The sequence below is a fragment of the Eriocheir sinensis genome, unplaced genomic scaffold (genome assembly GCF_024679095.1).
Source record: "Eriocheir sinensis breed Jianghai 21 unplaced genomic scaffold, ASM2467909v1 Scaffold774, whole genome shotgun sequence".
In the NCBI taxonomy this organism is placed as follows: domain Eukaryota; kingdom Metazoa; phylum Arthropoda; class Malacostraca; order Decapoda; family Varunidae; genus Eriocheir; species Eriocheir sinensis.
The window spans coordinates 187,501-212,439 of NW_026112136.1; the positions used below are offsets into that span (position 1 = coordinate 187,501).

The window sequence follows — 24,939 nt, forward strand, 5'->3', positions numbered from 1 at the left end:
TTGGCCCATGAACAACTGTGCTCAACTGTAAAAAAACAAAAATAGATGATAAAACTCTGGAAAATATTGAAAAACGAGGAAATTAACAGCCAGCCTATCTTCCAGCCTCTCATTCTTCTTACCGTTGTCAGAGCAGCGTCCAGCAGGCTTTTATGTTGATGCATTCACTATTCCTTTTCCCTCCTCCTCCTCTCTCTCTTCTCTTTCTCTTCCTGTCTCCCCTTCTCCTTTCCTGTCCCTCCTCTTTCTCTTCCTTTCCCCTCCTCCTCTTTTCTTCCTATCCCCTTCTCTTCCTCCTTTTCTTCCTCTTCAAAGCATATATATTAGGTAAGGAGTTGGAGGAGGAGATAGAGAGAGAAAGAGAAGGAGAAGAAGTAGGAGGGGGCAGGAAGAGAAGGAGGAGCAGGGGATAGGAAGAGAAAGAGATGTAGGAAGAGGAAGAGGGGGAGGGTGTTTGTAGTGCGAGCCAGTCCTTCAAAACCATTCTGTCCTAAATGTTGGCCCTGAAACATTGGTGTGTGCTCATTCTCTTTTCCTTGGTGAGAGCAGCGTCCAGCAGGCTTTTTTGTCGCTGCTTATGTGATTTTTGTCCATTAAGCTGCCTCCCTTGCTGTTGAAAGAAGCTTGTAGCGACTGCACTCTTCCCGCTGTACGTGCATTGTCTCTTATAGTAATGCCTTGATGAATGCTGCTTTCCCATTTCAGAGACTCAGCCCAGAGGAAGAGCCAGGCCAGCACCACCACAGGGACAGAGGACGATGAGGAGAGTGTTCCAACGCTGCTCCAACTCAAGGTTCATAGGCCACACGCTGAGCCCTGCCAAGATGTCCTGCCAGGTGGTCGGCCTCCACCCCTACACCTCCCACTGGTTCCTCCTGCTGCCCCACTACAAGGATGTGCCAAGTATGCCCTCCAGCCTGCAGTCCTTGGATGGTGAGTGCAGTAACGTGCCCCCATGCCTCACCCACCCTTGCCTTCATGTCACCTGGCAATGCAACTCTGCCTCAGACTCCAGTAATTTATGTTCACCCACCCTGCTGCCAGCATTTGTTAGGATATAGGAACACACCAATGCTTTTTTATTCCCCTTTCTCCTCCTCCTCCTCCTTTAGATAGTCTATTTCAGAGAGACACCAACACAATAACACGCAGCAACGGTATGAAGTTGAAGGGAAACTGATGTAACACATTGGTGCGCAAAAGTTTTTTCAATAATAGAGTCGTCGATCACTGGAATAGACTCCCACCGTCAGTAGTTAGCGCACAGAGTATCAATAGCTTCAAGTCTTCATTGGATAAGTACTTCAGGGATATAAGATTATACTGACCCTTCTTCGCATGTTTTCAGACAGATTGCAGCAAGACCTCAACCTAAATCCATATTATTCTCTCCCACAACCTAGATTGCAAGTAGCGTAAGTTAACAAAAGAGTAAAGTAACAGTTAATGTCCGCATGACAGATGGAGTGAGGTGTGGGTGCAGTAAGGTGACAGGTTACTGGTGCGTGCCTAGTACCGCCGGTAAAACGAGGATCAAGCCTCCACCTCACCCATCGTGAGTATTAGGGGGGATTCTGGGGCTGTCCTGTGTAGGCCACTTGGCCTCTTCAAGTCTGCCTGTGTTTCTATGTTCTTATGTTCTTATGTAATGAAGTCATTTTCCCCCACAGCTTAGGTTACCAGTAGTGTAAGTTAAGGGTAGTAATTTCCTCTTATTTCTCTCTTTACTGTAAAATTTCCATGTCCCTTTCTTCCTTAAAGGTACATGGTGTTCTCTTCTAACTATTTCCTGCACGTTGCCGGAGGGAGAGGTGGGTGGGAAGGAGCCTTCATCTTTTCTGTCCTGTTCTACCACACGTAGATTACTAGTAGTAGCGGTAGTAAACTGACACCCTCGCCATAGACCGATAGGTCTTCTAGTGTCTGTTCTTCCTATGTATTCCTCCTCTTCCCCCTCCTCCTCCTGTTTTACTACTCTCCATTATCAATCAGTCAGCCAGCACCAAGCTTAACAAGGACAAAAGGCATATTTAAATGCATTTTTACCATGATAAAAAAGTATAAAAATATAGTGGAAAATTACAGAGTTGGCAATGATTAAATCAAATTGATTTAATCAAATGATTAAATCATTGATTTTTTTTACTAAAAAATCATGATTTTTTTTTTTTAACTAAAAGTCTTCCATAAGTTAAATGATGTGCTCCAAAGATGGTAAAGTAAAACAACCTATTCATATGTATTGATTCATTTATTCTCTTCGAGGTATATACCCCCCCCAAAAAAAAAAAATAAATAAATAAATAAATAAATAATCCTACATTGTTATATCCTCTTGCTCTAATGTTGCCAACTTGCCATATGTTTTTTACTTGGTAAAAAATCGGGCGCCTTCTAAGCATCAAAACTATTCCAAGGGTGTCAGGCCTATCAAAACGCCAAAAAGACTATCTTTTCACAGCATCCAAAAAGCTGTATCTTATCAAGTTATAAAAAAGCTTACACTGCCTGGATGTTATCAAATCATCAAAAACACTAGATGGCTTCAAAGCATCAAAAATGGATAAAATCAAATCAATGCATCCAAAACTTCATATATTTCCAAAATGTCAAAACATCTTCAGATCTTAGCAAAACATCGACACATTATGTTCAGGTCCAGCAGATGAAGCGCGAGGCAGCACAACAAGATACATATCAATATCAGTCTTTATTTCAAGTGACTTTTTTTTACAATAAATAACCTAAGAACCATAAAATTGAGTGTCATTCTTCCCTCTGAAGACTGGGGTTGCAATTAATCAGCAGCGTTCAAAACTAGAAATGAAGCAGCAGTATTTCATATCTTGCTGAGTGAATATTTCTAATCACTCCTGCACCTGGCCCCTGCAGATAGGACATGGATACCTCATGGTTTCTGTGACGCTGTTGCAGCCTACACAGACCTGTGCATTATTGCAAGGCCTGAAGCAGATCGTTCTCTCTAGGGGTGCCAGACACACAGCGCAGGGACAATGATTCTGTTGCTGAGAAGGTTGATTTTCTTAGTCAACAGCAGCTTCATCAGCATCATCTGAATCGTATCTGTCTCGAGTGTGGGCCGCCTCTAGAAACTAAAGGTGCCTGTCCATCGTGTGGCCCACAGCTGAGATAAACTGCATATGAATATACTGTCCATTTCCATGGTGGATCTTACCCCGGATAATGGAGTAGTTGGCCGGCATCTTATTGATAGATGGCACTTTACATTTCTGTTAATTCCTCAGGCTGAAGTGCTCCTGGTGCTACAAGGTACAGACCCCGTTCTGATCTGTCAAGGGTATGACTGAGGCTTTCATTGATATTGCCTCGTGACCCCGAACAGAGTATCACTTGTTAGTTCGAGAATTTGGTTCCCAAGTTAGTCTCGATCATACTGTGTCACACCACTTTACTCGTTGATGTAGAAACATTTGCATTAATGGTAGTTGTGATGGTGTACCATTGTCAGGTAGTTGTGATGGTGTACCATTGTCAGGTAGTTGTGATGGTGTACCATTGTCAGGTAGTTGTGATGGTGTACCATTGTAAAAGTCGTAATACCCCATAGTGTCATCATGGACTAGACTTTTGATGCTTTGATAACTTTGATTTTTTTTATGCTCAGATGACTTTTAACAATTTGATGCTTTGATAACATCTGGATTTATTGATATATTGATGCCTTCTCATTTTTGATGCATTGAAATGATATGAACTTGTTGCTACACTGATGGGATAAGGGTAAAAAGCTGTTTTTGACAAAATGGAAACATTGGAAAATTTGATGGATTTAGTTTTTTGCTGATTTGATGAAATGACAGGACCAGTTTTTGACACATTGATTCTCCCCCCAAAATCCTCCTCCTTTAGTCTTTACTAACTTGGCAGGCAATGTATCATAATAATAACCAAGGTTAGCAACCAAACAGTAACAGAAGTAGATATTCTTCTCTGTGGTAATAATATAATATTCTGTCATGAAAATGACAACTTCAGGCAACTCTATCTGTCCTAAACCTGCTCCTGTACCAACTACAAACAAGTATTGAACAAGTATGTATCTGGATCCTTGACTGTGCTCAGACTTACAGGCCCTAAACTTAAACTTAAAGTAACCTATGGAGACTTTCAAATCACTCAGCAGGATATATATTTATAAAAAAAATAATAATAATAAAAAAATCTGAAAATTAAAAAAAAAATCAATGATTTTTTGATTTCTTTGATTTAAAAAAAAATCACCAACCCAGGAAAATTATTCTAGCTACTCCTTCTCCTCTACCCCCCAACACCCCACTGCATTAGAAAGCTGGACAGCATAACGATAGGCTTGATCAAGGTCATTCATCATGTTTGAGTGCCTGCAGTGGCCGGCCCTCACTACCAGTGCATGATGGATGAGTGGAACAGAACTGGCAGCCATGAGGTGGGTGTCATAATGAGACTCCTTCAGGAAAACTAGAATTAATCCTTGGCAGAGAGGACTGGTGCCATTACTTACTAGAACTATCAACAGTGGTGTTCCACAGGGCTCTGTCCTATCACCCACTCTGTTCCTGTTATTCATCAATGATCTTTCCTTAACAAACTGTCCTGTCCACTCATACGCTGATGGCTCAACTCTGCATTATTCAACTTCTTTCAACAGAAGACCCTCTCAACAGGAATTACATGACTCCAGGCTGGAGGCTGCAGAACGCTTAACCTCAGACCTTGCTATCATTTCTGATTGGGATAAAAGGAACCTTGTGTCCTTCAATGCCTCAAAAACTCAATTTCTCCGCCTATCAACTCGACACAATCTTCCAAACACCTCTCCCATATTCATCAATAACACTCAGCTGTCACATTCTTCAACACTAAATATCCTCGGTCTATCCTTAACTAAAAATCTCAACTCGAAACTTCACATCTCTCTCACTAAATCAGCTTCCTCAAGGTTGGGCGTTCTGTACAGTCTCCGCCAGTTCTTCTTCCCCGCACAGATGCTTTCCATATATAAGAGTCTTGTCCGCCCTCGTATGGAGTATGCATCTCACGTGTGGGGGGGCTCCCCTCACACAGCTCGTCTGGACAGAGTGGAGGCTAAGGCTCTACGTCTCATCAGCTCTCCTCCTCTTGTTGATAGTCTTTTACCTCTTAAATTCCGCCGCCATGTTTCAACTCTTTCTATCTTCTATCGAAATTTTCATGCTGACTGCTCTTCGAAACTTGCTAACTGCATGCCTCCCCCCCTCCCACAGCCACGCTGCACACGACTTTCTACTCAAGCTCGTCCCTATACTGTCCAAACCCTTTATGCAAGAGTTAACCAGTATCTCCATTCTTTCATCCCCTTCACTGGTAAACTCTGGAACAGCCTTCCTTCGTCTGTATTTCCTCCTGCCTATGACTTGACTTCTTTCAAGAAGAGAGTATCAAGACACTTCTCCACCCGAAATTGACCTCTCTATTGGCCACTCTAGACTTATTGCTGTATGAGCGGAACAGTTATTTTTTTTTTTTTACATCTTTTTGTTGCCCTTGAGTTGCTCTCTGTGCTGTAAAAAAAAAAAAAATAGAAGACCATTAAATAATGAGAGTAAACTTATTTGCCCGGTTAATATTGATAGAAAATAATAGAATACAAAAAATGGAGAATATATATAGTAAAGTCACAACCATAAGTATTGTATGGCCACGGGGACGCTCACATAACTCACGACTCATGTAACTCTTAGAATGGGAAGGGCAGCTACATGGAGGCTTACCCAAGTTGACCGTATGGGGTGCAGTCAGCGGGTGAGTGAAGAGACGCACCTTAAACATGCTCCTTGTTAGCAGTGGTGACTAGCTGTCAGCAAGCATGCAGGCAGGCCGTCACTGTTTTGCCACCCTCAGAATATACTGCAAGTGTTTGTGACAAGTATAATTATGGCTTGGCCAAAGACATAGTTGCCCCCTTTGTGTTACATGACTGTTGGTAATATTCCTTACAGTGTCTTGCCACCCTCAGAATATACTGCAAGTGTTTGTGACAAGTATAATTATGGACTGGCCAAAGACATAGCTGCCCCCTTTGTGTTACATGACTGTTGGTAATATTCCTCACAGTGTCTTGCCACCCTCAGAATGTGCTGCAAGTGTTTGTGGTTTAACTCTATCCTCTCCAAGGGAACTGGAGTACTCTAATGATGGTGATTATTACTGATGTCACTGCTTAACTTGTGTGTGTGTGTGTGTGTGTGTGTGTGTGTGTGTGTGTGTGTGTGTGTGTGTGTGTAACCAATATATATTTTTTGCTCTGCCAGTCACTAGGATTATCTTAGGTTGAATTTCTCATGTTGAAAGTCCGACATCATGTGTAACCAAGCCTAAAACGATTATCTGATCTAGAACTCCTCACATGAAAAGTCCAGCATGATGTGTAAGTCTGTGGCGCGCACCTTTCAGACCCTCCGCGTGCCGTGGATTAAGGCCAACCTTAACGTGTGCATATCTGGTGAGCTCTGGGACCACCCTGCCCTCCCTCACCCACAGGGATGAGCTTATCAAGGAGTGGGCGGTAAGGAGCCAGGCCTCACGTTGCCTCTCTTCCTGCCAAAGAGATAACAGGCTGAGGGTGCTGGAGAAAGTGCTCCTACTCCTCCTTATGCAGTGCTTTTGTTATGTCACTGATTGATGTACTTTGTCTGCCCTTGGATAGGTAAAGAATCATTTAGATATGCAGCATTGCTGGCCTGCTTTTAATGAAGGCTGTTTTCATGCCTCTCTCTAGGCTCAGGGGATGAGTTCATTGATGATAAAGAATTAAATAAAAGCTCAGAAGTGTTAGAGGAGGGTAGCTGGTGAAGATGCAGCTCTCCAACAGCCCAACATAACTGCCACTTTTATCCTCCTCCCTGCAGAAACCCTCCACACTCTGACCTGTGTGTTGGCCCGCCATGTGTACGCCCTCGGCCTCAGCAGTCTGCCGCTGGAGCGCGTCGGTGAACGGCGACTCGTCAGGAGGGGCTTCACCAAGCGCTCCGGCCTGGATGTTAGTGCTGAGTGTTGCCTCCCAGATAGTGAAGTCGGTTAGTCTGAATTGGTCTTAGAAATCACTACGTTTACCTCAGTTTACTAAGGAGGAAATTACACTGAAATATAGGCGTCCGGATTCTGATGTGCAGGGATTTGTAAGGGATGTGAGTGCCTGAGTGTTGCTGTTGGTGTCGTGGAAGTCCAGGAGTCTGAATTGGTCTGAAAAATCCCAGTAAAATTTATTTTTGCTAACGGGGATTTTGTAAGCTGAAATATAGTTGTCCAAATTCTGAAATGCAGGAAATTCATAAAGTAACAAGTGCCAGAGTGCTGGTAGTGATTCAGTAACAGTCTGTCAGTACAAATTCCATTGCTCTGAAGAATCTTAATTTTATAACCTGAATTTACTGAGGTGGGAAGTTGTCAGCTGATGCAGGATTGCCCAAAGAGACATCCTACCTACCATCCTGTCCTTCATCCCATCCTAAAACACATCCTAGCACCCTGTCCTTGAACCCATCCTAAAACACATCCTAGCACCCTGTCCTTGAACCCATCCTAGCACCCTGTCCTTGAACCCATCCTAAAACACATCCTAGCACCCTGTCCTTGAACCCATCCTAAAACACATCCTAGCACCCTGTCCTTGAACCCATCCTAAAACACATCCTAGCACCCTGTCCTTGAACCCATCCTAAAACACATCCTAGCACCCTGTCCTTCAACCCATCCTAAAACACATCCTAGCACCCTGTCCTTGAACCCATCCTTTCCCTTTTGTCTCATCAACACCAGAGAGCAGTTCAGCATGCTCTCTAAAGACAGTTCCTCTCTCTTTTTACACCACACAACATTCACACAACACACACCTTTCCCAAAATTCAAAATTTAAAATGGCGAAAAATTACAGAGCCTCGGGAGTCCCCGCCTGGGGGGGGGATACCATAAATTCCCCCAGGGAGGACTCCCCTTCTGGCTGCCGACTTGAGAGGCGTCCTGATAACTCCTAAAAACCTCCTCCTTATCAATTTCTGCAACATTCGCAGTCTTCGTTCTAATTTTCATTCTTTGGAACACCATTTCTCCTCCTTTAAACCTCACCTTCTCTTCCTCACCGAAACACAGGTTTCTGAGGCTACTGACAGTTATCTCTACTCTGTTCCCTCCTACTATCTCTATCCTAAATTTCAATTCAAAGCTGGATGTTGTGCCAACGTGCGCAACGACATCACTTGCTCTCATGCCCACGACCTTCACTCCAGAATTTTCTACCATCTGGCTAAGACTTCATTGTCATTCTATTACTAAATACATCTGTGCTGTTTATCTCTCACCTAACTCTACTAACTATGTAAAATTCTTTGACTATTTGAACTCAAAAGTGGAGCACATCTTGACCCACTCTCCCTTCGCTGAAATCTCCATCTTGGGAGATTTCAATGTTCACCACCAGCTTTGGCTTTCATCCTCTTTCACTGACCAGCCAGGTGAACAAGCCTACAACTTTGCTCTCCTCAATGACCTAGAGCAGTTGGTTCAGCACCCTACTCGTATTCCTGACCATCTTGGAGACAGGCCTAACATTCTACACTAAGAAGACCTCTTCCTTACCTCTAATCCTTCTGCATACTCTGTCAAACTGTTCTCTCCGTTGGGCTCCTCCTCCTTATTTCTGTATCCTGTCCTATCGCTCCTGTACATCCTCTGGACCCACCGAAGAGGCAATGCTTCTGGCATTTTGCTTCAGCTCGGTGGGACGACCTGAGGATGTACTTTTCCGATTTCCCGTGGAATGATTACTGCTTCCAGGATAGAGACCCCTCTGTGTGTGCCCAGCACATCATGGAGGTGATTGTCTCTGGAATGGAGGCATACATTCCACGTTCTTTCTCTACTCCTCACGCTAAAAAGCCTTGGTTTAATCACGCTTGTTCTCGTGCTATAAAAGATAGAGGCAGCTCACAAAGGTTCCAGAGCCTTCGAACACCCGCTAACTTTGACCTTTACATTTCAGCCCAGAATCGTGCCAAATCTATTCTCCGACTTACCAGAACTTCTTTTATCAATAGAAAATGTCAACATCTTGCTTCTTCTAATTCTTCCCATGATTTCTGGCATCTAGCCAAAAATATCTCCTCCAGTTTCACTTCTTCCTCTTCCTCCTCTCCTTAACCCTGACGGCAGCACTGCCGTCTCATCTGTCTCTAAGGCTGAAGTCTTCGCTCAAACTTTCTGTAAGAACTCCACCCTGGACGATTCTGGGTATATTCCTCCTACTCATCCCCCCTCTGACTCCTTTATGCCTGCTATTAAAATTCTTCCAAATGATGTTTTCTATGCCCTCTCTGGCCTCAACTCTCAGAAGGCTTATGGACCTGATGGAGTGCCTCCTATTGTCCTTAAAAACTGTGCTTCCGTGTTGACACCCTGCCTGGTCAAACTCTTTCGTCTCTGCCTATCAACATCTACCTTTCCTTCCTGCTGGAAGTATGCCTTTGTACAGCCTGTGCCTAAGAAGGGTGACCGTTCCAATCCTTCAAACTACCGCCCTATAGCTTTACTTTCTTGTCTATCTAAAGCTTTTGAATCAATCCTTAACCGGAAGATTCAAAAGCACCTTTCCACTTCTAACCTTCTATATGATCGCCAGTATCTAAGTTATTCCCAGAGACTGAAGGCTTTGGACTTGTACTCTGTCCATGGTCGGCTGCTACGACATGACATGGTAAAGTATTGGCAAATATTTCACGGTTTTTGTGCTATTGCCCCCGAGGATATGTTTGTCAGTCCACCTCTTGGCACCACAAGAGGCCGTCAGTATAAGGTTGCACCCTAAATCTATTAACAGTGGTGTCCCGCAGGGCTCTGTCCTATCTCCCACTCTCTTTCCGTTCTTCATTGATGATCTCCTTTCCAAAACGAACTATCCTATCCATTCTTATGCCGATGATTCCATTCTGCATTACTCAACTTCTTTTAATAGAAGACCCACTCCACAGGAACTTAACGATTCAAGGCTGGAGGCAACAGAACGCTTAGGGCAAGAGGAACCTGGTGTCCTTCAACGCCTCAAAAACACAGTTTCTCCACTCAACACAATCTTCCAAACAACTATCCCCTATTCTTTGACAACACTCAGCTATCACCTTCTTCAACACTAAACATCCCTGGTCTATCCTTAACTCAAAATCTCAACTGGAAACTTCATATCTCATCTCTTACTAATTCAGCTTCCTCGAGCCATTTCTTCTTCCCCGCACGGTTGCTGTCCATATACAGGGGCCTGGTCCGCCCTCGTATGGAGTATGCATCTTGTGTGGGGGGGGTCCACTCACACAGGTCTTCTTGACAGAGTGGAGTCAAAGGCTCTTCATCTCATCAACTCACCTCCTCATACTGATAGTCTTCTACCTCTCAAATTCCGCCGCCATGTTGCCTCTCTTTCTATCTTCTATCGACATTTTCATGCTGACTGCTCTTCTGAACTTGCTAACTGCATGCCTCCCCTCCTCCTGCGGCCCCGCTGCACACGACTTTCTACTCATGCTCATCCCTATACTGTCCAAACCCCTTATGCAAGAATCAACCAGCTCCTTCACTCTTTCATCCCTCGCGCTGGTAAACTCTGGAACAATCTTCCTTCATCTGTATTTCCTCCTGCCTATGACTTGAACTCTTTCAAGAGGAGGGTATCAGGACACCTCTCCTCCTGAAATTGACCTCTCTTTTTGGACACTCCCTTGACCTCTATTCAGGAGCAGTGAGTAGAGGGCTTTTTTTTTTTTCTTTGTGCCCTTGAACTGTCTCCTTAGCTGTAAAAAAAAAAAAAAATCCTAAAAATCATCCTAGCACCCTGTCTTTGAACCCATCCTAAAACCCATCCTAGCACTCTGCCCTTGAACACATCCTAAAACACATCCTAGCACCCTGTCCTTGAACCCATCCTAAAACACATCCTAGCACCCTGTCCTTGAACCCATCCTAAAACACATCCTAGCACCCTGTCCTTGAACCCATCCTAAAACACATCCTAGCACCCTGTCCTTGAACCCATCCTAAAACACATCCTAGCACCCTGTCCTTCAACCCATCCTAAAACACATCCTAGCACCCTGTCCTTGAACCCATCCTAAAACTGTTGTGATACAGTGACTTTACCGTACCCAACGTTTATGTTTCTCGCAAGACACATGAACCACACCAAGACAACTCCACAAAAAGACACACAAACCACTTACCACTAATACAGCAGGGGTGCCTGGCTTTCCCCTACAAGCACCTCCCAGCGTTACAACGATAATCCTAACAGGCCTGATAGTAATACCTAGTTGTAATCACTGTAGGAGGCACTTATCTTTCGAAGGGTTTCAAAAGAAGTGGTCTCTTGAAGTAAGTTCTGGAGGAGTACTGTTGTCCTCGAGACTAAGTTTAAATCAGCACTGCCACGAGTTAATATGGGGCGAAAGCGCTGAGGTGTTGTTAGCTTGAGAGCAGGTGATGTTGTGGGCCGAAAGCCAACCATGTAGGTCAGAAGGGGTATTTTGAATTATCCTTGCCGCAAGGGCAATTATTTATTATTTCATGAAAGGAAACACTGAACTATTGTTATTCCTTTCATGGTAAATGTGTTTAGTCTTCAGGCAGTGAATACGATGATACTGTCTCGGTCTGGGAGCCGATGAGCGAAGTATGTAAGTACCATCCAAGGCTTATTTGAGCTCAGACGATACTCTTAGTTGGCTTGAACTCCTGGCCCGAGACTAGTTCCATAAAGGAAATCGTTAATTTGTCTAATCCCCTGGTTAACTGACCTAATTCCTAAGAAAACACATCCTAGCACCCTGTCCTTGAACCCATCCTAAAGCACGTCCTAAAACACATCCTACCATCCTGTCCTTGAACCCATCCTAAAACACATCCTACCATCCTGTCCTTCAACACATCCTAAAACACATCCTAGCACCCTGTCCTTCAACACATCCTAAAACACATCCTACCATCCTGTCCTTCAACACATCCTAGCACCCTGTCCTTGAACCCATCCTAAAATCATGTCCCTTAGCCCTTCCTCAAACCCATCCTGGCACTCCCTCTTCCACCATTAACGGTAAAAAATCCGAATGGGGTAATGTTACCAGTGGGGTTCATCAAGGTTCAGTTTTAGGCCTGCTTTTATTCATTGTCTATTTCAATGACATAGACAATGGGATAACTAGTGACATAGGTAAATTTCCAGATGACACAAAAATAGGTCGCACTATTAGGACAAGGGAGGATGTTAGAGCACTGCAGGAGGACCTTAACAAACTGTCAGCTTGGTCAGAGAAATGGCAGATGAGTTTTAATATCACCAAGTGTAGCGTACTAAGTGTAGGAACACAAAATCCATTACACGGGTATAGTTCAGACTCCACAGCGATAGGCAGGTCTAAGTGTGAAAGGGATCTGGGAGTGTTGGTGATCTCTGACCTAAAACTAAGGAAGCAATGTATTAGTGCGAGGAATAGGGCTAACAGGGTATTGGGTTTTATTAACAGGACGGTAACCAACAAAAGTGCAGAGGTCATTCTCAGACTCTATTTAGCGTTAGTTAGGCCACACTTAGATTATGCTGTCCAGTTTTGGTGCCCACACTACAGAATGGACATCAACTTGCTAGAATCAGTTCAGAGGAGGATGACCAAGATGATTCAGGGACTGAGGAACCTCTCATATCAAGATAGGCTGAAACATGTAAACTTACATTCTCTAGAAAGATGAAGAGTGCGGGGAGATCTGATAGAAGTATTCAAATGGGTCAAGGGTTACAACAAAGGCGATATAAGTAAATTACTGAGAATTAGCCAGCAGGATAGAACTCGCAGTAATGGATTTAAATTAGAAAAGTATAGATTTAGGAGGGAAATTAGCAAGCATACTTTTATCTAGTTTTTAGAGGCAGGAGCGATGGCCAGAGGGCGGCAGAAGAGAAAGGAATGTATGAGACTGGTGTCTATTAATGTGAATGGTTTAGGTGGTGAGGAAAAGAGGAGAGTGATGATTGAAATTTTTTTAAATGTTAGAGTAGATGTTTTGGGAGTGAGTGAAACACATATTCGAGGAACTGGTGTGAGTGATGGTAGAGAGGGTACGTGGGAGGGTGTGCCTGGGGGGGTTGTATGGACGGGGATAGATGAGAAGTATGGAGGCAGGAGTAAGGAAGGATGTGCTATTGTGATGTCTGAAAGAGTGTGGAATGGTGTGACTGATTATGGTTGGAAGGGATCAGGAATTGTGTGGGTGAAAGGAGAAGACTGAGAGAAAGGGAAGCTTTTTGGGAGGAAGTGAATGCATGTTTGAAGAGTTTTGAGAAAGAAAGGAAACTTTTTATGATGGGAGATATGAATGCTAAAGTGGGTGATGAATGTGTGATGGATGTGGTGGGAAAATGGGGGATAATGGAGAGTGCCTGGTGGATGTCTGTGCTGAGAGGGGAATGTTCCTAGCGAACACCTTCTTTCAGCACGAGAATATCCACCGATACACATGGAGGAGGGGAGAAGATAATGAGCAAAAAGGATTGATTGATTATGTGGCAGTAGATGAAAGGCTTAAAAAATAAATTTGTGACACAAAGGTAGTAAGAGGAATGTTCGATGGATCTGACCATCTTGCAGTGCTGGCAAAGTTAAAGCTGAAAGAAAAGTGGGTGTTTGAAAAGAAAGGTGAAGTAAAAAATGAAATACTGAAGATAGAAAAGTTACAGGAAAAATAAATAAAAGATGAGTATAACCGTGAGATGGCAGAGGCCTTAAGTGAAAAATGGGAAAGTGTAAAAGATAATACAAATATTGAAAAAGGTTTTGGAACATTTTAAGAAATAATGGTAACTACAACAAAAAAGTGTTAGGGATGAAAGTGGTGAGAGATGGAAAAAGAAAAGGAAATTCCTGGTGGAGAAAAGAGATAAGGAGGATAGTAAAGGAGAAAAGGGAACTTTTTAAGAAAACTCAAGAAAGAAATGTGGCTAAACAAGTAAAAAGGGAAAGGAAAAAGAAATATAGAGAATGCAAAATGAAATTAAAACAAGCAATAAAAGAAAGTAAGAAGAGAGTTGATGAAGACTGGAAAAAGACTAAGTGAAAAATATAAAGGGAACAGGAAATCATATTGGAAAGAAGTAAAAAACGAAAGAAATGCAGAAAATATCTCCTCAAATAAAATAAATGAAGTTATGGATGAGAATGGAAAGATGTTGAAAGACGGGGAAGCTGTGAAAGAGAGATGGAGAGAATATTTCAAAAACTTAATGAATTTTGAGGATGGACGTCCAGCAGCTGTAACAGCAGCAGTTTTGAGTAGAGGCAGAGGAGGAGTATATAAAGAAAGAACTATAACATATGAACAAGTAAATCAGGCAATAAAAAGATTATAAAATGGAAAGGCAGCAGGAATTGATGGAATCACAGCAGAAATGTTGAAGTGTGGAGGAGATGAAGTCGTGAAATGGATGGTCAAGATATGTGAGGTAGCATGGGAGGGGGGGTGCCAGCAGACTGGACGAAAGCCATCATTGTCCCAGTTTACAAGGGGAAGGGCAGGAAAGGGGAATGTGGGAGCTATAGAGGTATAAGTCTCCTGAGTATACCCGGAAAGGTATATGGAAAAGTCATAATAGAGAGGGTGCAAAGACTTACAGAAGAGAAAATCAGTGAAGAACAAGGAGGCTTCAGGAAGGGAAGGGGATGTGTGGATCAGATATTTGCCTTCAGGATGGTACTAGAAAAAATAATAGCAAAAGGAAATAAACTATACGCTGCCTTCATGGATTTGGAAAAAGCTTATGACAGAGTTGATTGGATGGCATTGTGGGATGTTTTAAAGATTTATGGTGTGGGAGGAAAACTGCTTAGTGCAATGAAGTCTTTCTATGAGGATGCATCTGCATGTGTCAAAATTACTGGAGAAACAAGTGAACATTTTGAGATAAAAGTGGGCTTAAGACAAGGGTGTCACCATGGTTATTCAATATTTATATGGATGGTGTCATTAGAGAAATGAAGGGCAAAGTTGGAAAAGTTGGAGTAAGACTGTTCGATGAGGGAGGGAAGTGGGTACTGAATTCAGTACTGTTTGCTGATGACACGATGCTCATTGCAGAAAGTGAGATTGACCTACAAAATTTGGTCAGTGTTTTTGACAGTGTCTGTAACAGGAAAAAGCTGAAAATGTCAACAAAAGTAAAATGATGGTTTGTGAGCAAAGTAGAAGTGAGGTTGTAGATTTTGTATGCCCTGAGAGTGGGAATTGAATGTGAAAAAGAATGCAAAATATTTTGAATGGTGAAGAAATGGAGGAGGTCAATGAGTTTAAGTATCTTGATCAGTTATGTGCAAGCATGGTGGTACGGAGGGAGAGACAAGAGAAAGGGCATTGCAAGGAAGAAGGGTGGTAGGGTCTTTGGGACGAATCATGAATGGCAGAAGTGTGAGCATGGAGGTAAAGAGGGATTTGAGAAATACAGTAATAGTACCAACCCTCACATATGTAAGTGAAACGTGGGCCTGGAATGAAAGTCAGAGGTCTAGAGTGCAGGCAGTGGAAATGAGTTATTTGAGGAGTGCTTGTGGTGTGAGTAGAATGGATGGAATGAGTAATGAAAGTGTGTACGAGCATTTTGGAATGTGTCACAGGGGTGAAGGGAAGAAGTGTGGAGTGGTGGAAGGTGAAGCGACAGACTTTAAAGTGGTTTGGCCACATGGAGTGAATGGAGGAGAGTAAGATGACCAGAAGGGTGTATGTGAGCGAGATAGAAGGAGGGAATGCTTGAGGACAACCTCCAGTGAAATGGAGGGATAGGGTGCAAGAGTACATTAGGGAGGGGAAAGATCCTTGAGAAACTTTGAGCAGGCAAGGAGGGAGTGTCTGGATAGAGGAAGATGGAAGCTCTTCTGCCGTGGCCATCCCTGGTGGGAGCTCCTAGGAGCAGGCGTCGATTAAATGAATGAATGAATGAATTATCAAGCATTGGTTTAGTAATAGGGTGGTGGGGGAATGGAATAGACTCAGCAATCACATAGTTAGTGCAGGGACGATAGCTTGTTTTAAGAGTAGACTGGATAGCTACATGGACGAGGATGACAGGTGGCAGTGAGGTGTGGGTGCAGTAAGGTGACAGGGTACTGGAGCGTACGCCCGTACCGAAGGTAGACGAGGATCAAGCCTCTACCTGTAACTCCTGAAACTACACCTCCTCACCCATCGTGAGTAGTGGGGGGATTCTGGAGCTGCCCCGTGTAGGCCACTCGGCCTCTTGCAGTCTCCCTGTGTTCTTATGTTCTTCTTATGTTAGCACTCCTCATAACACCTCCCAGCACCTTCCTTCCTTCCCTTCTCAGCAGCCACACCCTTTAGTGATGTTGAGGCTGGCAGCACTCCCCCTCATAACACCTCCCTGCACCTTCCTTCCTTCCCTTCTCAGCAGCCACACCCTTTAGTGATGTTGAGGCTGGCAGCACTCCCCCTCATAACACCTCCCAGCACCTTCCTTCCTCCCCTTCTCAGCAGCCACACCCTTTAGTGCTGTTGAGGCTGGCAGCACTCCCCCTCATAACACTTTCCAGCACCTTCCTTCCTCCCCTTCTCAGCAATCACCTAAGATGGAAGCCTGCTTGGGTCTGGCTGTGTCACTCCCCTCATAACACCTCCCAGCCCCTGCCTTGCTGCCCCTCAGCCCCGACCTCACCCTCATTACTGCTCTGACGTGAAGGTGAGGAGAGTAGAGGTGTTAGTGTTTGTTTCTGTCCCTTCTTATCATCCTCACACTTGAGTGTCTTTGAGAACTATTTCTTATTTTCATATTCGTGTCTGCTCATTATGGGGACTTTGATTGTGTCTATACCAGTTTTTACTTCCCCTTGATGCCCCTTTTATTGATCTATAATAATAATAATAATAATAATAATAATAATAATAATAATAATAATAATAATAATAATAATAATAATAATAATAATAATAATAATAATAATGTCTGGTATAGTTTTGATTCAGCCTCCTCTGTGTGTCCCTTAAACTACTGTAATGTCATGGTGGGGAGGGACAGAGGCATTGTGTGTGTTTGCAGCCCCTCCTGCTGTGTACTCCTGATTGCCTGCACCTCCCCTACACAGGAAACAGAGGGAGGCACCTACATGTGTTTATTAAGGTGGACAGCATGATTCTACTCTCACATGATAACTTCTTCAATGTGATGCCAGGGAATGAAGATGCAGCTAACTCTTGCATTACAAAGTTGGGCAGCTTGACTCTACTCCCCCTTTTTATCCTCACATATGATTACTTGGTCAACTTGCTGCCATGGAGTGAAGATGCAGGCTAACTCTTGCGTTACAAAGCTGGACAGCATGATTCTGTTCCTATTTTTCACCCTCACTCATAATTACTTGGTCAACATGCTGCCAGGGAGTGAAGATGCAGGCTAACTCTTGCATTACAAAGCTGGACAGCATGACTCTATTCACCTTTTTCACCTGCATTCACAGGATCACTTGGTCAACATGCTGCTGAATAGTGGAAAGTGTGACGGTGGTGGCGGACAAGATCGCTGGCCCTTTCCACCTTGGCCATCCACCTCTACCACGAGTTGGCCCACCAAACACTCCACACCAAGGTTAACAAGGCCATCAATGTGCTCCAGGCATACCTCAAGGTTTGGCTTTACTCCCTCGTTGTTTTGGTGGTGTAGTAAGTGTGGGTCAGGGATGTTGGATTCAGTTCCCCTGTCTTTTGTCCCTCCTCATCCCTGATCTCCCTGTCCTTATACCAACAAGAACCAGTCAGTCAGTCCCTCAAGGTCCGGGTATGCGGGTGAAGTGTTTTCACCTCAAGGAACTAGACGTCCCTGCCCTGCATAGTCTCAGGTCACCCTTGGACAAGGTGTAATACCTGATCTGTCTCCCGTGCCAGTGTCACGGTGAAGCCTCTGGGCAGCAGCAGTGGTGGATTGGATTGCAGGCAGAGGATCTCTTTATGAGACAATGGCTGGATTTCCAGGGTCCTAGTCAGCTGGACCGTGCCTAATTATTTAGGCCTGCGGTGTAGAGGAGTGTGGCGACCTCTTCACTAAAAAGCCTCCCTGGGAACCAGTTGTCGGTGTGAGCTCCCCTCCCTCCCTTCTATCGACGGTACTCCCATCCCTATTCTGCATAACAGCTGGTTCTTGTTTTCTCCTGAAAGAGATGTCTTCCGTGGGTCATTTGAGATTGTACCTCCCGGCTTCTAGGTGGAGTTTCTGAGGGTTTTTCTTATACTCAAGGAATATTTCAGCTTTTTTGTCTCTCAGGAAGGGCGTCTGATACTCTCTAGAGTTGGTGGAGAACACCTGGTGACAGGTGCCACTGGCCAGGCCTCGAAAGGGTCGCAGAGTTGGGTTAGACGTTTCGGAAAGTGGGAACGAATTGCTGATTCCTTTTCTTTCTTTGCCAGCTCTGCTCTGTGTGACTACACCGGCCCCATTCTATGGGACAAAACTTCAAGGACAATTGCTGAAAAGTGCCGGGTTGTGAAAGTCTCTCGTGACTGAGGCTCAGGACAAGCGATTGGTCTTTGAGGCATTTTCAAGACCCAGTGGGAGCGAACTCCCAGTGTTGGAGGCATCTAACACATCAGTATCTAATTTCCATGCACAATTTTATCCAATACAATTTATGGTCACACTTTAAGTTATTTCGAAAGCGCTTTTAATATTTGCCCTAACTGTTAACTCGCTTAAATTTCTAACAATGCCTTCGAACCTCCGTAAGTGTGACGTCTGTCCCGGACGATTTGCAGCTCAGTACTTCCAGCTGAGTAGAACTTGCCGCCTCTGCGTTCAAAGATTACAACTTCAGAAGGCTGTGACTGAATTTGTTTTAAGTAATGTGGCAGTGACTCCACCATCGATGGTGGAGGCCCTCCACCGAGACTGTGCCCTCTCCAGACGACCCTCCTGCTTCACGGGAGGACGTGTTACCTGCCTCACAGGTTGACTCCCAGCCTGCCTCACAGGCTAACTCCCAGCCTGCCTCACAGGCTAACCCCCAGCCTGCCTCACAGGCTAACCCCCAGCATGCCGAACAGGCGAACCCCCAGCCTGCCGCACAGGCGAACCCCCAGCCGGCCGCACAGGCGAACCCCCAGCCTGCCTCACAGGACAACCGCCAGCCTGCCTCACAGGCTGACCCCCAGCCTGCCTCACAGGCTAACCCCCAGCCTGCTTCACAGGCTAACTCCCAGCCTGCCCCACAGGACAACTTCCAGCCTGCCCCACTTAACGCTTCTCTTCCTGCTTCACAGGATGTCGGGTTCCAACCTGTAGGGAATGGAGCCAAACTGAAGCAGGCAACCAAGGATTTACTGACCCCCACTACCTTCAATAGGTTCCAGGTGCTGGCAGACACCATGGAGGATGAGTTCGAGACTCGCCTAGTTGGGGACTCCATGGTGCGTGGCCAGCACACTCCTGCCTTTCCTTCCCTTACCATTCACTGGCACATCCACACACCCATGCACACCTTACTGCCCCTATCTTCCCTGTCATCCACACCACCCTGGCACCACACCACCCATGGCCATCCACACACACCCATGCACACCTTACTGCCCCTATCTTCCCTGTCATCCACACCACCCTGGCACCACACCACCCATGGCCATCCACACACACCCTGGCACCACACCACCCATGGCCGTGATGATAAGAGTATAAAGAAAAATTGTCTTCTGATATGAATAGTCCACTGCAAAATAAAGGTCTGTCCAAGCATCTTCCACCTGGTTCTCTTGTCTGGTGTTAGTGTGCTCCATCCTGCCCCAACAAAGGTTATAATTCCACCTCTCCACCTGGTTCTCTTGTCTGGTGTTAGTGTGCTCCATCCTGCCCCAACAAAGGTTATAATTCCACCTCTCCACCTGGTTCTCTTGTCTGGTGTTAGTGTGCCGCACAGTTGAGGTTTTTCAGTCACTGCCGAGTGGCCTAAGACTACCCACATGCTGGCCTGAAGACCACCCATCAACTTGGGCTCTAGATAACCTCTCCAAAGAAAGGCTCAAAGATGAGTTCCGGGGGGCAGCATGGGCCAACACAAGATGGCGCCACTATCAACACTCGCCTGCGCCAGAACGGGCTGGGCCGACCATCAGGCCCCACCGGGAAGAAGCCTTGGGCTGACCATCAGGCCCCACCGGGAAGAAGCCTACCGGCGCAATAGGCCGCGACAAAAAAAAAAAAAAAAAAAAAAAAAAATTTGGTGTATTGAGGTCTTTGCAAAAGATAACTATAGATCCACAGTATTAGATTACTGTTGATATTCATCTCTGGTAATTTGTTAAGTAAAATATGTGGCTGAATTGTAATGAAAGCGCTGCTAAAATCTATAAATATAATTCTAACCTGTGAATTTCGGATTTCTAAATGTTCGTAAGTTTGGTGAAGTAAGGTTAACCCAGCATCCTGAACACTCATACCTTGACAATAAGCAAATTGCAAAATATCTGTCAAGGGATCTACGCTTGAACAAATGTACCTCTTCACAATGTGCTCCAAACATTTCATTATAATTGATGTTAAGGCTACGGGTCGAAGATCATTAAACTCCCTTGGGTGGTTGTTTTTGGGTACTGGAATAATCTCTGACATTTTCCACACATCCGGTACTGTACTCTGATCAAGTGAAGCTTGGAAAAGTTTACACAGTGGATCAGCAAGTTGCTCGGCACAGGATTTTAGTAGTTTAGAACCAATTTTATCGGGTCCACTTGCTTTTCCACATTGTATACGTTTCATGGAGTTCATCGTATCATCACGAGTTATTATTATTCGTTCTACATTGATGCCCCTAACCATTGACAAAATATTTTCACATTCAGTATTAAAATGGTGCACATCAAACCTTGCATGGAAGGAGTTCAAATCATTTACATGTTTGGTGGGTCTTTTAATGACCTTTTCTTTTAGAGCCACTCAGTAGTTTACCCTGTCCAAGCATCTTTTGACTTATTTGACTTAAATAAGTTTTCAATTTTAACTTTATTTGACTGTTTAGCATCTAGTATTTTCCTATTTAATTGGCTTTGTATCACTTTACTTTGCATGCAGTCACCATTTATAAAAGTTCTCTTCTTTTCAATCAATAACGCTTTGATATCAGAATTTATCCAGGGTTTGTTATTTGGATAAATGCTAATTTCATAGTTGGAACAATCATGTTGGTACAAAAGTTAATTTATGAATTTAAAACATCTACATTTACATTAATAGAGTTGGACTTATTATACAACACATCCCAGTCTGTACAATATATGAATTTAAAACATCTACATTTGCACTAATAGAGTTGGACTCATCATACAACACATCCCAGTCTGTACAATATATGAATTTAAAACATCTACATTTGCACTAATAGAGTTGGACTCACTATACAACACATCCCAGTCTGTACAATCAAAACAGCCTTGAAGACTCACCATGTGCTCATTATTCCAATCCTGCACCTTAATTTTCTTGCACAGTTTACATTTCAGAGTTTGCTTACATGTGGGAGCCAAAAACACCATATTGTGGCCAGATTTACCTAATTTAGGCTTTTGATAAGAACGATAACCGTTCCTTACATTACAATACATTTTATCTTATCTCTAGTGGGGCAAGTTACAGTTTGCTGATACAAAGGTACATATGGTTGGAAATTACAGTGGTTAAAATCCCCCAACACTTTCATAATTCCTTCAGGATTTTCATTTTCGTATTTTCTAACACAATTTAGTGATAACTTACTCGCTATTGCCTCAGTGGCATCAGTCGGGATGTATACAGTTATAATCGTCACATTATTAAATTCACGTGGTAGGTAAAAAGGTCTACATGATATTACTAAATATTCCAGGTCGTCACAACAAAAATGTTCCTTTATGTTAACCTGAGTACACCATCTCTCATTTATGTACACCGCCGCCCCTCCTCCCTTCTGTTTCACCACGTCCTTCATGTCTCCCCTGACTATCAAGAAACCATCAATATTTACTGTTTCGTCAACATCCTTGTCTTCAAGCCAGGTTTCGGTTAATGCTATGAAGCTACTCTCTCGGTAGTTCCTTATATATTCACAGTTTGCTGCTAATTCATCTATTTTATTTCGAGTTGATTGTACATTACCGAAAGTTACTGTAGGCAGTGGTGTCCTTATACCCCGCCTCCTCAATCTCGCCTGCACTCTACCTCTCCACCTGGTTCTCTGTCTGGTGTTAGTGTGCTCCATCGTGCCCCAACAAAGGGTTCTAATTCTACCGCTCCACCTGGTTCTCTGTCAGGTGTTAGTGTGCTCCATCCTGCCCCAGCAAAGTTTATAATTCCACCGCTCCACCTGGTTCTCTGTCTGGTGTTAGTGTGTTCCATCCTGCCCCGGCAAAGGTTTTAATTCCACCTCTCCACCTGGTTCTCTGTCTGGAGTTAGTGTGCTCCATCCTGCCCCAACAAAGGATCTAATCCACCTCTTCACCAGCAGGTGGAGAGGTGGAATTAGAACCTTTGTTGGGGCAGGATTGAGTAGACTAACACCAGACAGAGAACCAGGTGAGAAGTGAATTATAACCTTTACCGGGGCAGGATGGAGCACACTAACACCAAACAGAGAACCAGGTGGAGGTGGAATTAGAACATTTGCCGGGGCAGGATGGAGCACACTAACGCCAGACAGAGAACTAGGCGGAAAAATGGAATTAGCCTGCATTAGCCTGAACAGGGAGGAGTATACTAACAGGACAGGAGAGTTAGAGCATCCTAGGAAAGGCCATAATCCTGTAGTGGACTGTTGATGGTTAACCTGTCCGCTGCGATTGTCAGGGATTTGTCCTTTGCTGGTAACCTGGTAACATACACTCCCAGGTCTTTCTCTGCCTCTGTGGTGGATAGTGGAGTGTTTCCCATGTGGTATTGGTGTGCTGGATATCCTCTCCCAAGGTGCAGGACTTTACATTTTTCTTCATTGAATTATAGCAGACACTTTGTTCCACTCCTGTAGCTTGGTGAGGTCTTCTGGTAGGAAATCCACAGTCAAGGGTTAAACATAGTAATGTAATGCCATTTTCTTGCATGGGATGTGCATTAATACTGTGTAACCCTAATGTGAAATTGTCATGTGTGAGAGGAATGAAAAGTCATGTTTGGTTGTTGTTCAGCAGTACAGTGATCAGGATCCTCAAGCAGACCAAGCACTGGGGTTTGGGAGTGTATTTTTTCTTTTTACAATTCTTTGCCGAACTGAAGGGCTTGCTCAACAGTTATTTAGCAAGACTGAATTAGTTTCCATTCTTGTCTCCAGTATACTGATGGACACAAAGAGGTGAAGCTTGTGGTTGTTGCAGCATCTTTTTTCTTCTTTCTACAAACACTGTTTTTCAACTTTCTTCTGCAGAGCCCGTCCAGCGCTGGGCCCGGCCACTGCAAGCCTTGTTGGGTCAATGTGTGGGAAATCAGCCAAGGTGGAGTTTGAGTCGGTCGGCCTCAACCATGAGGGTGCGCATGGAGTCATTGTCATGTTCCGTTGATAACCTCCTAATTGATTCATGTTGGTTGATGTTTCACTCTGATATTGCAGTAAATATTTAGTTGTATCATTGTGCATCATCTGGATAACCCCAAAGTGTTCCTAAGGTATAATGATTGAATGTTTTGACAAGAATATGAACATTCACTCTTAGTTAGTAAGAAACTGTGTATGTGAGGTATTTGTTTCCATGTTATTATTTTTTTTATTCTGATTATTTCCTCACTCTCAGGCTGTGTGAGCGGCAGGCTGGCCGTGAGCCTTCCTGGGAGTGCTGGGCGGCCTGGTGCCCCGGCTGAAGGCAAGCGGCCTCCCTGAGACACCCAAAGACTGGCTGACACAAGATCTTGTGCTGGTACTGGTGTCTGAAGGCTATGCAGTGGTGCGGACACAGGCTCAGAGTGCCCAGGTGGACCAAGATGCTGGTAAGTGTTGCAGCTGACAGATTACTGACAAGGGAACAGGCAGGGAATATAAACAAAATCGACATGGTAGTTATAAGTGTGGCCAGTGTCGCCTCTTCTTATTCTATATAAATGTTTCCAAGGTTGCCGCCTGCCTGGGAGCAGACTCACAGAGGTCAGCGCGGGGCAGCAGGACAGCGCCCTCAGCAGTGACGATGAGTCTCTCCATGAAGGCTGCACAGCAGCAGGCCACCGTCGCCTGAGAGCATCCTGAGGAACACTTCAATGTCCAGGTGAGAAGCCTTGAGCTTTTTTGGAAATTATCCTTGGGAAAACTTATGGTATAAAGCATCTTTAACCCGTCCGCTGCGATGGGCATGTATTTGGTTTCATTGGTACCATGAAAACATGTACTACCAGGTCTTTCTCTGGCTCTGTGGTGGATAGTGGAGTGTTTCCCATGTGGTATTGGTGTGCTGGATATTCCCTCCCAAGGTGCAGGACTTTATATTTTTCTTCATTATTGTAGCAGCTACTTTTTGTTCCATTCCTGTTGCCATTTTTTTTTTCATTATTGTAGCAGCCACTTTTTGTTCCATTCCTGTAGCTTGGTGAGGTCTTCTGGTAGGAAATTTGCAGTCAAGGGGTTAAAGATGCATATTTTTAATCAAAACTGATATTGAAAATCCTCTTGCATTCTCTAAAAAGCAAAGTCAGCTCAGGATTTTCTCCAACAGACTCTTTTGTAAGGTCCAGTCCTTGTTAGTGACTGCCGGTGAGAGGCAACACTTGGGCAGGGGGTGAAGCTTGGGGTGATGATGATGATGAGGATTGTTGCAGGTGTGAGGATGTCAAGCCACCACAAGCCAGGAGGGAAGTGGCTGCTGGGGCCAAGACAGCAGGTGAAGCAGAACCCTTAAGCCTCAGGTCTTCACCCCTGGACGAAG

The 24,939-nt window shown here is 44.3% G+C and overlaps 1 protein-coding gene across 2 annotated transcripts in view; it reads left to right on the forward strand.

Annotated features, from left to right (window-relative positions):
• LOC126994323 (uncharacterized) overlaps window positions 1–24,498 on the forward strand; it is a 27,541-nt gene extending 3,043 nt beyond the window's left edge. The window contains exons 4-8 of one of the 2 annotated variants that reach the window (XR_007749005.1): window positions 706–933; window positions 6,909–7,076; window positions 23,457–23,557; window positions 23,821–24,013; window positions 24,136–24,498. Coding sequence is in view for 1 of the 2 variants with exons in the window: in XM_050853649.1 (XP_050709606.1) it covers window positions 759–933; window positions 6,909–7,076; window positions 16,650–16,660 (354 nt within the window). In the remaining variant the exon portion in view is untranslated. Of the gene's footprint in view, window positions 1–705; window positions 934–6,908; window positions 7,077–16,649; window positions 16,672–23,456; window positions 23,558–23,820; window positions 24,014–24,135 lie in introns of those variants that run through there. The other variant, XM_050853649.1, reaches the window with a different exon arrangement.
• Window positions 24,499–24,939: the final 441 nt, after the last annotated feature.